The sequence below is a fragment of the Tachysurus vachellii genome, chromosome 14 (genome assembly GCF_030014155.1).
Source record: "Tachysurus vachellii isolate PV-2020 chromosome 14, HZAU_Pvac_v1, whole genome shotgun sequence".
NCBI classification, from domain to species: domain Eukaryota; kingdom Metazoa; phylum Chordata; class Actinopteri; order Siluriformes; family Bagridae; genus Tachysurus; species Tachysurus vachellii.
The window spans coordinates 10,610,509-10,627,327 of record NC_083473.1 but is presented as its reverse complement, the minus strand read 5'-3'; the positions used below and the strand labels follow the sequence as shown (position 1 = coordinate 10,627,327).

Genomic DNA, 16,819 nt, shown 5'->3' with positions numbered 1-16,819 from the left:
GTCAGACAAACATGTCTAATATCTTTAATCTAGAATTACACCAGGCAGTCTCCGTTACGTGAACTGGCATAGAAGCTTTCACATCATCTGTACATAAACAAAGCAATAGGGAGCAGTTGGTATGAACAAGATAAGATAAACCAGCAAGGTTGCTTGTGGAAAAGATACCAGGGTGTATATGGGCTGTAATTTGCCACTGGGACACTGGTGGAACGTGTGGTGGTGGTTGAAAACTCACAGCAATTACTTTAGCAGGAAGACCAACATAATCCTCCCAAGCAACACACAGCACGTATGGCAAATAGAGAGTGAAGTAGATGATGCCTCCACACGCTGCAGCCAGGTTTGCTCGAGCAAAGGCTGTGCTGATCAGGAAACACTGCATGATAGTTACCACAGCAAAGGAGCCCAAAAAAAGGAAGACCACACCAGGGTCACTGTAGGGAAGCAGGTTCCCCATCTGCAGATAGGAGATTAAAAATCTGATGTTACATTTGTCTATGGATTATTTATGATTATCATGTACTACATGTATTAAACAAAAGAGCAAACGTGAACAAAAGTGTGTTTTAGGATCTTAATCATCCTGTTGGTCATATAAACAAAATTATATAATCTGTTATACTGGGATAAGTATCTGTCAGTCAATATAAATGTATTTTTATGTGAATTAGGATACTTATCATTTGATTTAAAATTCTGCAAGCAACATCTTACAATCTTTTCAACCCATATTAATATATGTTACTATATAATAAATATAATTATATAATAATAGGTATAAGAAATATTGCAACAATTATATTTTGTTTTTTGCGTGTTTTATGAAGACAGTATGTGATTTAATCCAATTAAATTAATCATTAAAAAAAACACATATTGTCTATACCTTGAGCGCAAACACTAATAGTCCAGCACTCATCAGAAGTGGGATAAGACTGCTGATGAACCAGCTGAACCACAATATACCATTGTCCAAGCCCATAATCCTCATTGTCTCCTTGAGACGTGCTTCCTTCTCATAGACAACACCCTTTATTATAATAGCCACAGAGTACATCCAGGCTAGGGTCATGAAGAGGGGCATAGAGCGACTCATCACACGCAAGAAACTACAGAGATTAGGAGACAAAAACACAACTTCAGGATTTTGGTCTACAAAATGACAATAACAGCAAAAATTTGTAAAGAAACATACATATCGTCGACATAGCATGGGTAAGGCATCTGCTGGATGTAAACTCCTGTCTTCTCTTTAGTTCCTGTTACTGCTCTGATGATGCTCTGCTCTATAACATCCTGGAGGTAAGAGAAACCACCCCAAACGTACCGCAAATCCTCAAATGGGTCAGCTCTGGGTCCAGGGTCCCAGTACCTAAAGCAATGAAAAAAAAAAGATTGTTTGTCAGAATATATGACCAATTATCTACCACCAGTAATTGGTGTGTATTTTATGATTGAACTTGACCAAAAAAGATTAAAGGTAGACATACGCATCCTTGATCTTGTTGGTGCGCTCCACGTTGTCAATGTCCATACGAATTTTGTAGATAACATGGGGAGGAAGCTCAGAGCTGTTTAGATCGATCTCAGGGAACACAATTCCAGCCCAGAACTTCCTGTTGTCCAGCAGACCAAGGGACTCATTCACTAACTTCTCCTCAGTGCTCACAGCCTCTAATTTATCTAGATTCACACACTGCAAAGAAAGACAAAGTTTCAGAGATATATCAATAAACTGACTGTATAAAGATAAATTTGGGATTTTACTAGCAAGTATATGTGGTCAGCTGTTTGCAAGTTAGTAAAATGACCTCATTCTGTTTGGTGATAGGATTTGGAGAATATTCATTAAAATCAGAATGGTGCTTATGAATTAGAGCCATTTTTTAATTAGATGATTGGAAAATGGTTGTATAAATTCATATCTGTGTAACAAAGTAGGTGGATGTGTGGATCTAAAGATTTCCACTTCCCTCTCTACTTTCATTACCTCATTTTAGCTGTGTCATAAGTTCATGTGGTCTGCACATTAGCCAACAAGTTTGGAGCGAAATGAATGTGAAAAATTAAGCTTATTTTTTGTGAACTACGTATGTAAATGTCTGCAAAACAAAAGGAGTGGGGGTGGAGTAAAAGTACATGTAATTAAACTGACCTCCATGAAACGGGATATGCTCATAATAGCTTGATCAGTCTCATTAAAGACATTTCTCCATGTGAATGCTGTCCCAGGTGGACGAGTGTCCTCCGAATGCTTGGTCAGGAAACTGCTAAGATCCTGCACAGTCCACTTAGTACCGCTCAGCCTGGCATTGAACAAATAGGCTGTGACATTGTTCTGTAGTAACATCTGTAAACAAAGTAAGCAAACAGTAACAGGTTACACCTCAACAAATACTCACATTGTCCCTTGTTACACTCTTTAGAGTTTAGATGGCAGCAAGCCCACCCCTGAAGGATAGTAATGAGCAAAAGGCCCAACATACCCGTACTAGGTCCACCTGTTCACTGCTCTCCATGAAGTTCCACACCTTGGGCCTGGCCTCTTCCCACATCCCGCCCAGATCTCGGAGAATTCCCAACTCCTGAAATGTCCTGTTGACCTAAATCACAGAGAATCGTATGCACAGAAAAATTATACACCTTCTTCACTTTCCACTGCAGGTGAGGGCACATATTATAAAGCAGTCATTAATAGCTTACTTTTTCTATGTTGGATTCAGTGATAAAGATGTTTACCTCTTGGATGATCTTATGTGTCGCAGGGGTGTGAGGTGTGTACAGAATCTTCCCCATCAGCAGAGGCTTGAGCGCTCTCCAGATCATCCGAGAGATAGGGCTAGTCTCCATGTTCTTGATTAGATTGTTACAGTAGGGAGCTGCAAAAGCATCATGAACAGTGATTTCCAAAACAATAAGAATATTTATAATAATAATTCTACCACAACACAGTGCAATTCTCAATTCTAACTGGTCAAAAGTTGTTGATTTATTTTCTAGAACAGCTCTGAAAGCAGTATTATAGCTATAACTTATTAATGAACTTAAGTACAACCACAAGGACTTGAGTATTATGTTTCACATAATATAAACTTATTAATAAACAGATAAAAAAAATGTAACAAAAGAAAATGTATATTTCGTCGCTGTCGGGCGGAAACCTTGTATGTCCAAATTTGGTTAATTTCATATTTTTCACATATCGCTGCTATTGGTCAGTCCCCGTGTGGGTCTGTTATTTTTAAAAGTTATTAACCAATCTAAAGTCTTGAAAATAGCTTGAGCGCAAATCTCATAACTCCATTGGACACTTCAACTGTCCACCTCTTCTTCACTCCGCGGGAGAGCTTCGTGGCATATTTCTCCTCAAGAAGAGTCGCAACGAATCAACACGTCTTCTGAGGTAAATGTCTTCAAAACACTGGGCTCAAAGAAAAAAAAATCTTGACCCCCGCTAGTTCTGGTGCTCGTCTGAGGACAGGAATTTAGTATGTTTAATATGGTGAAGGTTTCTGTAATAAGATGTCAACACTAAGCTGTAACGTTAAGTTTTCTACTTGGGGAAAGTCAAAAAATGCAAGATGTGCTTTTTGTATTTCTGTCATCTGCTAAATTTATTCGAGAAAATGTAACATGGCATGTAACGTCATTAATTATTTATGACAATATAACTATATCTGCAAGTCCCATTATGTTTTTCCTTATACCAACCAGTGTAGTAATATGTTCTAAATAACAGGATTTGTAAACCTTATGCAATCAAATTGAATTTATCTCCGAAAGAGACAGCATGTATTGAACGACATGAAGAGAGTGCTTACTGGTTGTGTTGTCGTAGACTGAAACAGCCTCCTCATCACTGTTATTGTAGTTGCCAAACATTGCTTTGAAGTTGCTGTCCTCGTACCAGTTAAGAGACTTGATTTTGAGGCCACCACCTTCAGGGTGTCCACACACTATTCTTGACACTGCCTGGTACATCTGACTGGGTGAACCAGTGGCATTCTGGGTCAGGAAGAGGATCTCATTGCGCAGGTCACTCCAGCTCCGCATGCTGGCCAACTGAGAAAAAATTATAGGGTGTTAGAGGGCTGAAGAAAACAATACTAACGAAACCGAGCCAGCATGTAAGAAAATTAAAGCAAGAGAATTCCTTTTAAACAGCTAACCAGAAATCAGGCTCATCAGGTTTGCTAAGCAAAAAAAAAAGTGTCCATTGACGATCTTGAGAATTGTTTATGTCATGTTTATGCAGAACATGTCGAATCAAAAGGTAAGATCCTGTTTACCTCTTCTGTTGCTATGGCCAGAGATTGGCCATATTATGCAATAAATTATTACAAGGGAGTGACACCCCTGAGGCCTATGAAACTGTACTTGCCAAGTAAATACGCCACCTTGAAAAGCTTGTTCTGACATTTGATACTGCAAACCCTCACAGGAAACATTCAATACAAAACAAATTACAGCTGCAGAAAAAATCACAGACGTCAGACAAAGCTCGTCCACTTTGACCCAGCTACAAATATTCCTCCTGTCCCCATTTCCATGTTTTCCTTGTGAAAGGAAAAAAACTCCTGAGTCAACGAGTAAACGTGTCATGAGTCGAGGCAAACAGCAGAGGAGTGAAAGGTAACTATCGTTCTTTCCCTTCAAAACCCAGAGCAAAGAGGTGTGGTGTAGATGTACTTGATGTGGAGTGTAAGCTTTGACTCAGCGAGCCACATCAGCAAGCCAACCTGTCACATGCTTCTAATTTTGTAATTTGGTAAAATGCACCAGCAGAGGAGGGCAAACCAAAAGGAGGGGAAACAGGAAAGCGGTTGTTTGATTATTCTAGTAGATAAACATGCAGAACAAACAGATTAAAAGAGAAAAACAATTCAGAAAGTGCAAAAACTCTTTTATCTCAACCAACAGCTGACTCCACTCATTTCATCGCTATGTCCTGTTCATCAAAAAAAAATGTTTTTTGTTGGAATTAAATTCTTTTGCCATATAAGTCCTACATTCAGTAAAAAAGAGAAGAGAAAGGAGCTTTTGTTTAAGAACACAGATCACAGATTCCTTAGTAAAAAGTACATGCTGTAAATGCTATCCATTTGCATCCCTGCTTCAGGAATCCTTAGCTACTCTCTCTTTCTCTGATTCTTTGTCTCTGTGCTTATTCAGCTGTGCCTGGTTGTATATCTGTCCAGCTGAGAGTTGGAACAACTCTTCTCCCAAATGTCCCTGAAGTACGCAGCATGAGTTACATCCCCACACAATGTGTAACTTTCACTGCTGCCCCCAGTGGCTTGGACATCACTGGGATTTTAACAATCAATGGAATCATATAACCAATGCTCATGGTGACAAATAACAAGGTGCTGGAATATGTAAACTATGTCGATACAGTATAATGTCTGGCCACAATACTTCGGCTGACTATGAGACTTCAAAGGGATTTAGAAATGAAGGAAAAGAAAGCACTGACAAAACAGGACCACAAGCAAAAGCAGGAAAGGCCTATTGAAGTTTTATTCTATACATCACTGCTACTGTATGTCTGAGACCAAAACATCTTATTGTTTTAATCTGGTTACAGGAACAGCCTGTTTTTAGACCAAGGCAAACATATACACACAAAATCATTTACAGTAAAGTAAAGTAAATCAAATAATAGAAAATATGTTTAGACTCAAATGAACACTTTGAACATACCTGAATAAGCTTACTTATATTACTATAATGTATGACTGTATGAAATGGTTTACGAAATTATTTCATTATTACCTCCACAGCTAAAGAACCCAGGTTTTCCAAGAGGTTGTCTGTGGCTTTGGTGACGTAATGGGTGTCATTTCTTTCAGATCTTATGTCTGACTGCAAAAAAAGAACACACATGTATATATGGTAAGGCAGAGGCCAAATCTGAACAAATCAACACTATTTTACTTAGAACTGAAAACACACAGTTAGCTGAATGCAACTTTTTAGATATGCTTAGAGCAAAATGAAAATGTATGAAATTAGGATACTATACACTCATCATAAAGGTTAACAAGTATAATATACTCAATAACATTTTACAAGTATTAACACTGCTTTACGTTTATTATTCTTATAGAATACTATCTAAATGATACGGCTGAAAAAGCAAAACTTAGATTACTATCTTAATGACCCTACAAGAAACCCATAAATGTTGTATAACAAATGTAATGCTATTCATTCATATTCAAACTTCTGTTTCAGATTTTTTCTTTTCCTGTGGGAAAATCCTAGTGATGAGACACGTTCAACTTTTGATGAGCAAATTGTTGGAAAGAATATAATACACGTGGCTTAATAATAAACCGTCAAAGAAAGCTAAAACTGCCGTGGCACGCTATAATCTGCAAACTGCATCTCCAGGCTACATGTTAATATAGGTGTGTACAGAACTCAAGCCAAAACATGTCTAGTCCTCTGCCTGCTCTGAAAGGCCTTGCCCCCATTCCAGCCCTCTGTCTTTGTACTTCTCCCTTTGTCTTTGACCCACGCTTTGTTTGATTCTGTACAAAGTGCACATCAGTGCTTGAGTCACCTGGTGTGGTGTCTCAGAAACAACCCTGGTCAGTGAGACGTACAGATGAATATTTATTTTCATGGTAAGAGGAGATGATATCTTCTTTATCCTGTTCTGTCTGTTAAACTTAACAGTATGTGTATTTTCTCCACTTTAGATACACAAACAAATGAAAATGAATAGTTTACTTTTAATGGAAAATATTCTTCAGGATTTCAGGGATCTTGAATGAACAATCAGGCTAAAGTTATTTTGCCCACAGGCTATTAAACTCCTTCAAAGTCAAGACGTTTGATGGCCAGGATGTATCTGCTACAGTTGTAAATACATACAGTGTAACACCATTTTTTGTAAAGACACTTTACATTTCCTACGCTGAGCTAAATCAACACCTGGCCATAATGCTTTTGCTAAAATAACGCTACACAGACAGGATCCAGTTTTCCAAAGGCTCATTTTCTTACAAGTGAAAATCACTTTAAAGGGTAGAGAGATTATTCTATATGATTCTAACTCTACCAGTCAACAATGATATTCTGTGGTTCTATACAAAGTTCATACTTTTCTGTTTCCAAAAAACAAATTTGCCAAGGAAAGTTCTTAGTTCTTTTGTATAAGAGCTGCCACTTTATTTTGATATTTTAACCCAATTGTCTTACCCTTAGAGGTCTGAAGAAGTCCAGGTTGGCCAAGAAGTGTTTCTCAGCTTGGTTCAGCCAGTGGTGAGATGAGCTGCAGATCATATTGTGAGTGAGGTCTGATACTTTTCTGTTTGGGAACTTCACAAATTGCTCCAAGGTGGAAGTGTTACACATGTTCCTCAGATGTACCCCATATCCTCGTGTTAGCACCTGAAACCAGATAATGGATATAAAAAAACTAAAAAAAAAACCTTAAGCATAAGTATAAATATAGAAGTCTTGATATAAAATTGGGTGGCAAATTCAAGCAAAAAGCTGCTGGCTTTGTTATGCTGTGGGAAACATTTATGTTCATTTATGTTCACTTGCCCTCTTAAAGGGAAGAATCGCTGACAGATCATGTGCTATGGCCTTCACAGCCACTGTCTCTCAACCCATTGAACTTATTTTTGAGACTTCGAAGCAAACACCAACTGACAAAATATCTTTAGGAAGAAAGGTGTTCATTCCTCTAGAGCCAGAGAGTCTATACAAAGGCATGTTGAAACTCTTCTGGCAGCTTGTGGAAGGCCAACAGCTTATTAAAATATCTTCCGATGACGTATTATCATTTTTTTTCATGATTTGTCACCCCACTTTAACAGGAAATGATGTTATACCATAAATGGACATTTGATAACAAAGCCGTCCATTAAAAACAGTGAACATGCCTTAAATACTGTTTGAACTGTTGGAAGATTCAGTATATGCTACTTGAAGTACTTCAAGAAAATGATTACATTTCATGTCAGTTAATGGAACAATTTTCCTGTTATAGCACTTATTATAGATCAAGAAAATTGCAAAACATTTGTTTAAAACAGTTTAGTCTCTTTGCCTAACTGCTCACCTTTTCCAGGTTAACTTCTGCCATCAGAATGTCCTCTACAACATTCTCTGTGAGGGAAGCATTTTTCATGAGGAATGCAGACAGGGTCTCATTTTCATTTAGGAAGTCTTTAAGCCTGAAACCTGAGAAGAACAGAATTAATATGCTTTTAGTGTTTTGATCATCTATTTCCAGGAATCTGACCCAAGTACTAATTTTTTGGTTCATTCAGAAAGATCATTTTAGATTAATTATATCCCGTTTCCATAATTTCCCCCCTTTGAACGACATTCCTGCTACGTCCCTAAGCCTTTGCTATTATACATGTAGACACACGCTAAATGCTTAGGTACTCAGTGAGGTGTAGGACCTTTGTGTGTGCCTGTTTCCTGCTCCTGTTTTCTGGATAAAGTTTCGTTTATTCTTTAAAAGTTCAAGTGCATGCCCCAGCAGGTAAGGCCCAGCAATTCAAATGTCAAATGTAGGCGAAGCCACAGGAACACTGCGTCTGTCAAGGACCTTGATGAGGACATGAATTTTAAAATAAAATGGTGTTCTTTTCATCAAATTTACCATGAAAGCCTTGGAACATTTAAATATTATCTGTTCTCATTTCAAATAGTAAGTGTACACTCTTATGGAAAAAAAATAAATATAAAACTCATTTTATATTAGTCATTAAAAAAAAGTCATTTACCCATATAAATGGGCCAATATGTGTTCCTCCTGAGAAAACCTGTTGCATATCACTGTGGACAAAATTGGGTTTTTCTGACCAGAAAATAAACCAAAAACAGGTGTAAAATTTTGTTGAACATTTTGACAGATTACCTTAGAAATCTTCCTGCAAAGATCACAAACTGGTGCAAAAAAGGTCTAACTGTTTAAAGAACTCATTGTGTATAATCAACTGTCCGTCTGCTCTCACAGAACAACCTCCAAAATCCCAACCAGTCTGGCTTCAAAGCAGCACATTCCATAGAGACTGTCCTTTTGGCTGTTTCTGCGAAACTACATGCTGCTAGATCAGCCAAGCTGTCATCTGTTCTCATCCTCCTCGACCTTTCAGCTGCGTTTGATAAAGTCAACCACAAGACTCTCTTGTCCACCCTCAGGAGTCTTGGAATTGGCATATCAGCATGGGAATGGTTTGCTTACTACCTGGAAGGTCACTTATATCAGGTAACATGGTGGGGAGTGACATTTGCTCCACGCAGACTCTCTACTGGTGTCCCAGAGGGCTTAGTACTTGCTCCTCTCCTTTTCTCCCTGTATATTCACTCTCTCTGTGAAGTTTCCTCACATGGATTCTCTTACCACTGATGATAGACAGCTCATGTTGGCCATCATCAGAAGGATTCTGCCATTTTTGTCCACACAGGCTGCCCAGGTTTAGTCTCTTGTCATTTCAAGACTGGACTACTGCAACTCACTGCTTGCAGGTGTATCTATGAATGCAATGTGTCCTCTTCAAATGAACCAAAATGCAGCTGCACAACTTGTTTTCAACTTGCATAAACTCTCACATAGCACCCCACTGCTGCTCCCTCCACTAGCTTCCAGTAGCTGCACGCATCAGATTCAAAACACTGATGCTTGGCTACAAAGCCAAAAAAGGACCACCTCCCTCTTGACTCAAATCTCTTATTACTCCTCGGACTGCACCTCGCTCTCTTAGAGCTACCAGAACTGCTCAAATGGTCTCATCCTCTGTCAAGGTAAGAGGCAGGTATACAGGAAGACTCTTCTCTGTTCAGGCACCAAAGTGGTGGAATGAACTTCCCCAAGGGGCCCGAACAGCTGAGTCACTGGCTATCTTCAAACGACTTGTGAAGACCTACCTCTTCATGAAACACTTGAACTAGCTTTCCCTTTTTTATTTTTATGTTTAAAAAAAACAAATATCCCTGAACAGTTTTAGGTTGATGGTATACTAAGTCTGTAACCTAGTGAACCAGTGTTAATTTATTCATCAATAAGAGACTTAAAAGCACTTTTATACTACTCTCTGGATAACGGCATCTGCCAAATGCCATAAATGTAAATGAAAAGATGTCTATAACCTTTCTAACTATGATTACCACAAATTATTACCACACACAGTGAATTTTCAGTCTTTGGTCAAATTGTGGGATAACTAGTTGAGATAGCAAAATGGACATATGAGAAATAAATCACTTTGTGCACTAAAAAGCAAAATACATACCATAGTAATCGATATATACTTGGTTGTTTCACACCATTAGGTAATCTTCTTGTAACAATGCTGAATGATCAATGCCCCCTAAAGTCACACTCTCAGGAGTCACACCTCGCTTCAGAAACTGTTGCTATTCACACCTTCTCTCCAAAGGCCTGTTTAAAAAGTCCACTCTAAGTAGTAGCCTGACTGTCTGGCTTGAATGCCCCCATTCTGCTGTCTGGCCCCTGAGGGGAACAAAGGCTGGAAGTGTATCCACTCTCCATTCAGATGAAGGGGACAAAAAGCTCCAGTAGGTGACAGATTCCTGAATTTATTAAAGCCCTTCCACACTGGAATCATTCTCAAGAACAAAAATGGATAAGGTGTAAACCTGGTAAGTGTGGTATCACTGAGAAAAGACATTTGCTCAGGAGATGAACACTACCCACTCTCACTCACTCATTTTCTACCGCTTATCCGAACTACCTCGGGTCACAGGGAGCCTGTGCCTATCTCAGGCGTCAACACCTGGACGGAGTGTCAACCCATCGCAGGGGCACTCACACACTACGGACAATTTTCCAGAGATGCCAATCAACCTACCATGCATGCCTTTGGGCCGGGGGAGGAAACCGGAGTAAACAGAGGAAACCCCCGAGACATGCAAACTCCACACACACAAGGCGAAGGCGGGAATCAAACCCCCAACCCTGGAGGTGTGAGGCAAACGTGCTAAGCACTAAGCCACCATGCCCCTCATGAACACTACCACTACTTACAAACTCAGCTTCAGAGAACCCTAAACATAAATAACTGGACATAAGACTGCCGGTGAGATGACACTGTTGTTAGATTCATAATAATTTAGTATGACAATTATCAGATTTGTCACTTACAAGTATACACAAAATGTCATAAAACACTATGATAGTTCATATTAGTGTTATATTATTAATTATGATTAAAAATAAATACAATAAAAAGACCTGGATTGTAGACAAGTAATCAGGTTATTCAGGACATGTATACAGTTACATTGATATTTTTTAAACTCTTTATGTCTACACCCAGGAACTAACTGTGGTATGTGGTAGCCTTGTGGTTAAGGTGTTGGGCTACCAGTCAGAAGGTTGTGAGTTTGATCCCAGGTGCACCAAGCTGCCACTGTTGGGCCCCTGAGCAAGGCCCTTAACGCTCAGTTGTATTAATAAAAAAGAGATAATGTAAGTTGCTCTGGATAAGGGTGTCTGCCAAATGCTGGAAATGTAACTGAAAAAGAGACAAGCTACAACAGATGCAGTAAACACCTTTCAATGGATGGCTAAAAAAATTTTTTCACTAAGCCCTTTAGTTGAATTATTGTACATGCAGATGTTATCTGTGTCTAACAACTCAACCAGATCACAGAAGTCTAGTTCATAGATTTTCAAGACAAGAATAGTCCATAATCAATATCTGGACATGCTTCCATGCAGCTACATATATTACTCAGCAGCTAATATATTATTCACAAGTATGTCCTTGTGGAAGTTAAATAATTCTACGTGGATTATTCAAATGGCAAAAAAAAAAAACGGCAAAAAATAAGATCAAATCAAATCAACAACTGTTCATTTAAAGCCATCCTGGCAAGTTCTAAACTGAATTGGAAAAAGTCACAATCAGACAGACTTCACAATCACAACAGACTTCTGAAAAAAAGACACAATCCTCTTGTGATGCTGGTGTGAATGAGTTTAAGCGGAAGTTGCTAAGCAGCTAAAGCCAATAATCACAAACCCAGTGACCCTCGGGGCTTTCAAGTCCTTTATCTGTTTGTAAGGAGAAAATAATATAGACAAAATTAAAATATCAGCACAGTAGGAGGAAACATGGAGAGGCACCACAATACCTGGAAAGAATGTTCAAAGCACACATGCTCTTATAGAGGTGGAGAAGTATATTTTTGAAGTTGTGATCGCATTAAACAATCTTTTTATTTATTTATTTTTTTTACTTAAACATACTTTTTGTTGCCTCTTCACATCCCAAACTCAGCACCAAAGCTGACCATTTGTACTTAGTCAGTTGTAATAGTGCCAAATATTTGACAAGTGTAAACATTCTGTTAGATAGGATGGAAGTAAAGTCATAAAGCTGAGGCAGGATGAGATAACAACCATGCTGATGATATCATATAGCCAGTATCCTTAAGACAAAGGTGCTTCATCAGTGCACCGTTGCTGAGACTCTAGTAATGTTGAGACTCTAGTTTGTATCTGTAATATAACAAACAAGCACATCTTCCAGCACAAGTAATGACTAAGCTTGCATAAACTCATATGTAAAGAAAAAGAATCAAAATTGTAGTAATAATTAGTATATATTTGCCTTTTAAAATTACTTTTTTAATCCACCAGCTACCTTGATGAATAAGAAGATTATGTGATCATTTTGACGGCAAAACTGACAAGATGTAAGAAAAACATAAGGTCTATCCAACAAATTTCAGTCTAAGTAAGCCCTTAAGAAACAGATAAAAACTTCATATAATCCTTCAGTATAATACATAAACTTAACAGTGTTGTTAACATATTTTTGCCACCCATGATTGAAATAGGCCAAAAGCCTCCTAAATTCTAAATAATGAGCGCATGACATTGGTTAATCAGCAAGGACATCTATGCATTTAATAAATAAGAATAAATGACTTATTTATTCTTGTTCAAGAAAGAGTAACAAGTCACAATTGTCTTAACTTGAACATCATTTTTATAAACTACTGTAAAATATATGCATAGTCTCAACATACATAAAATGAGCACATAGAAGAAGTTCTAATAGTAAGTGAATGCTGTTACAGAACAATAAGGAAGAGGAAGGATGGTGTCGCGTGAGGCCTGAAAGAGTGGCATGTGAATGCATGTGCCTGTATATCTTTCTCCTGTCCTCACCCACACAAGCCCTGTCACTAACTTGCCTCGGCTCGCCCAAAAGTACTCAACACTCAGAACTCCCAATCGCCCACATCTTCCTTGCGTGGAAAATTTTCCTCTTACACTCTTTACATACACACATGGATTTACGTATCTGATGCTAGACATTTATCAGACACTCACACGAAATACTTGTCTGAACAAAGCAGCTGAAATTAAAGGTTACATTATGCTTTAAGCAGATATAAGTTTTTTTTTCAACACACCCACCTGAACTGTTGTTCTGCATGTATTTCACTGCGTTGATTAACTCTTTAAACCCATCCAGACTCTTGTCATTTTGACTGTACAGGAGGATTTTCTTGGCATCCGAAAAAAGTCGTGATATACTGAGAATTAAAAAGAAAGACATTAGGCAATCAACTAAGCAGTTGATTATAACATAGTTTACAACAGGTTTAAACTTACATGGAATCGTTAAAGTTGCCGACTACTCCTGGGGATTCTCCTGGGGTGGGGTGACGGAAACATGGGTTATTGGCGTTACACACAATGCCCTGGATCCATGGCAGGGTGCCTGCTGAGGGCATGGCTTTGTTAGGAAAGTGACCTGAAATCAACAAAGAGAGAACAAGGAAGATGTAATTTACTGCCTAAGTGAGAAGAATACACTTCCCACTATAAGAAAGGCATAAAGAACGAACTAGAAAAGCTGGCAATAAAAGAAAACTCCTCTGATGCAGTTTTTCTGAGGAATTTCAAACAAATATGGTAACAAATTGTTTAGGTAAAATAAAAGGGGTTTAGATGCCATCTATGACAAGTCATGTACTGTAAATTGCAGTTTTCTAAAATGACATGCTGCAGCTGTGATAGCAGCTGTGAACCTGTGATCATCTTATCTACAGCATAGAACAGGTGCTAGCAAACATCAGCACCTTTGAATCTCCTTTCAGAGGGGAACCAAGCTTAGAAAGACTTTATTCAAGGGAGAATGATTGCCTAAGCACAATGTAGGACCTTTGGTCTAAGTCTGATGCCCCTAATGAAGGATAACATGTTTACTTGTGAGACGAGTCAAATAAATATGTCTGCTATCAGTCAACCTTAAGACTGCCAACTGGCCCTTTGCTAAGCACAGCACAGATAAGATAACAGCCAAGCGTGAGTGTACAACTACCATAAGTAAATGCACTGTATGTGACTTCATCTAGCAAATGCTGACATATGTCATGCTAACTAGCATCTCTAAAGCTGAATTTAGGTAGAACCTTAATGTCGGATGATCTGTTTTTTATTTTGTCTGCTTTTTTCTCTGTTACATAAACTGAGCATCTCTCTAATACCGGCTACTAAAAAGAGGAACTTTCCTTGTTTTTTTACAGTTGCAACATGCCTGGCCACACATCATGCATGATTCACAACCAAACTTTTCCAGTGTCTTCATCTAGCCCTGGACATTATGCAGAACTGAGAGACAGCACAGCAAGTACTTCCTCCTTCAATGAGGGATCCTGAACTCAGAGCCAAAACAAAACACTGAAGAAGAGTACATTTACAGCATTTAGCAGACTCTTATAAAGAGTGACTTACATTTTATTTCAAATTATACAACTGAGCAACTGAGAGTTAAGGGCCTTGCTCAGGGGCCCAGTAGTGGTAGCCTGGTGGACCTGGGATTTGAACTAATGACCTTCCGATCAGTAATCCAACGCCTTAACCACTAGGCTACCACATCACCACACATTGTCAGAGTAGAAGGGGACAACTACACCATGTGATGGGAAATGTATAATTTGTCAGTAACCATTAACAGCAGTGTAGCTGTAATAATCTGTTAATATATAGACTTTTGATATTGAGTTAAAGTATAAGTAGTAATGCCATACTGAAACATGAATGTATGCCCAATGAGCACCAAATGACTCAGTGTGACCTTCCATAAAGAAAAGAAAAAAATTCAGTCAGTGTCACAGCTACACTACAGGTAATTTAAGTGTCTTAGCTTTACATAATCTGTTTATATTACTGCCACTGATAACATGCCAAGAGTACCCAGGAATATCACTCATACAGACTTTGACAAGGAGGTTAGAATAGCATTGAGGTCCAATAAATTCCATGCTGTTAATCAACTGCAGGTAACACATAATACATTTATTTATGACTGAATTTGAACTGCTTATGAGCTATTACTTGGCACACTGTTAAGCTGTCCTAACCAAAATAAAAAAATACATTTTCTATGCTCAATCATTCATTTTTTTTTTTTTTAAGAAGAAGAAATGGAGAGGTGTAAGAATAAGAATTGCTCTGAAAATGAGTCATCTAAAAAAAAAATGTTGGTTAATTAGATCAAGAAATCTTGTCACATGGACATCACAAAGGGAATATCAAGAATACATTCTTCATACATTTAGTTCAATCAATATAATCATTAAATAAAATTTGCAAAATACACACTGGATTTTAAGGAGCACTGATGCACCTTGGAGTATTCGCACTGGACCTTAAAGGCGTTAGAGTGTATGTGATATTGAAATGTATTTTTTAAAATTGTCTTAGCTGTCTTTTTCATTTCTGTGATATTTCTCTATGGACACTACGTAAGCTGCCCAGAAGGTACAGCTTACCCTCTGATTAAGAGAGTATTGCCACTACATGCACCATTGTGTTACTGATAATCACTGATAAAGACACATCAAAAAAGCAGCAGTGGAAAAATAACATTGAACTCCAATTAAATGGATTTTCATTTTCAACTTCATAGAATTTTCTCCTTAGTAAAGAGTGGAAGTCTTAAACCGTTCATGCTTTATTAAAGGATTGATAAGATTTCTTTTAATAAGTTACAAGTTTTCTTTTAATTTTTCATACCATAATTTTCATAGTTTTTCTTTTAATTTTTCATACCAAGAATTGAGTAAAAATGTTTTTAAAAGAGCATCTAACATCTAGCATTTATATGCAACAATCAAGCTTATAGCACTGAAAATAAATTCGACTTACACTCATGTTGCTCATATGGGGGGTAGTTCAGTCTCACAGCAATCAAGATGAAGAAGATTAAGAGGGGCCAGACAATCTCAATTAGCAGCTGGAACTGTGCAATACAAACATGTGGAAAGAAAAGTGTGTGTGAGAGAGAGAGAGAGAGAGAGAGAGAGAGAGAGAAAGAGAGAGAGAGAGAGAGAGAGAGAGAGAGAGAGAGAGTGTGTGTGAGAGAGAGAAAGAGAGAGTCAAGAAAATACAGAGATCAGCATTTTGATGTAAGTGTGGACACTGTCCCTCATCCCCCCTCTTTAAAGATGAGCGCTTGTCCCTTGCTAATAGAGCTTTCAGGAAGGCAGCGGATTAGCACACCTATCCCACAGACAAAATGCCCTGAGGCAGCACTCTCTAGCTGTTCCACAATGCTATCATTGGTTGCCTTTTATTAACAGCATTTATTAATAAAACATCAGCAGTCATGCATCAATACTCCATTTCCAGATATAGAAAGCATTTAGGATCACTGAGTCGTCCAGTAAAGTTGCTGCACATTCAGTACTGGTCAATACAGATTTGGATTTTGGATATTAGCAATGGGTGTAGCACTGTATACAGCATAAACCCTTAAAGACCATGAAAGAATAAACAATGTGTTTCTTGGATATGGCT

General features: G+C 38.2%; 1 protein-coding gene across 2 annotated transcripts in view; it reads right to left on the bottom strand.

Moving 5' to 3' along the window:
* abca1b (ATP-binding cassette, sub-family A (ABC1), member 1B) overlaps positions 1–16,819 on the bottom strand; it is a 33,615-nt gene that overhangs the window by 13,289 nt on the left and 3,507 nt on the right. For both annotated transcript variants that reach the window (XM_060886760.1, XM_060886759.1), the window contains exons 3-16: positions 16,169–16,262; positions 13,628–13,769; positions 13,430–13,548; positions 8,084–8,205; positions 7,213–7,404; positions 5,779–5,868; positions 3,825–4,065; positions 2,743–2,882; positions 2,490–2,606; positions 2,159–2,353; positions 1,494–1,699; positions 1,199–1,375; positions 890–1,112; positions 239–460 (exon numbers count right to left, since the gene is read on the bottom strand). In XM_060886760.1, coding sequence (XP_060742743.1) covers positions 239–460; positions 890–1,112; positions 1,199–1,375; positions 1,494–1,699; positions 2,159–2,353; positions 2,490–2,606; positions 2,743–2,882; positions 3,825–4,065; positions 5,779–5,868; positions 7,213–7,404; positions 8,084–8,205; positions 13,430–13,548; positions 13,628–13,769; positions 16,169–16,262 — 2,280 coding nt within the window. The remainder of the gene's footprint in view (positions 1–238; positions 461–889; positions 1,113–1,198; positions 1,376–1,493; positions 1,700–2,158; positions 2,354–2,489; positions 2,607–2,742; positions 2,883–3,824; positions 4,066–5,778; positions 5,869–7,212; positions 7,405–8,083; positions 8,206–13,429; positions 13,549–13,627; positions 13,770–16,168; positions 16,263–16,819) is intronic.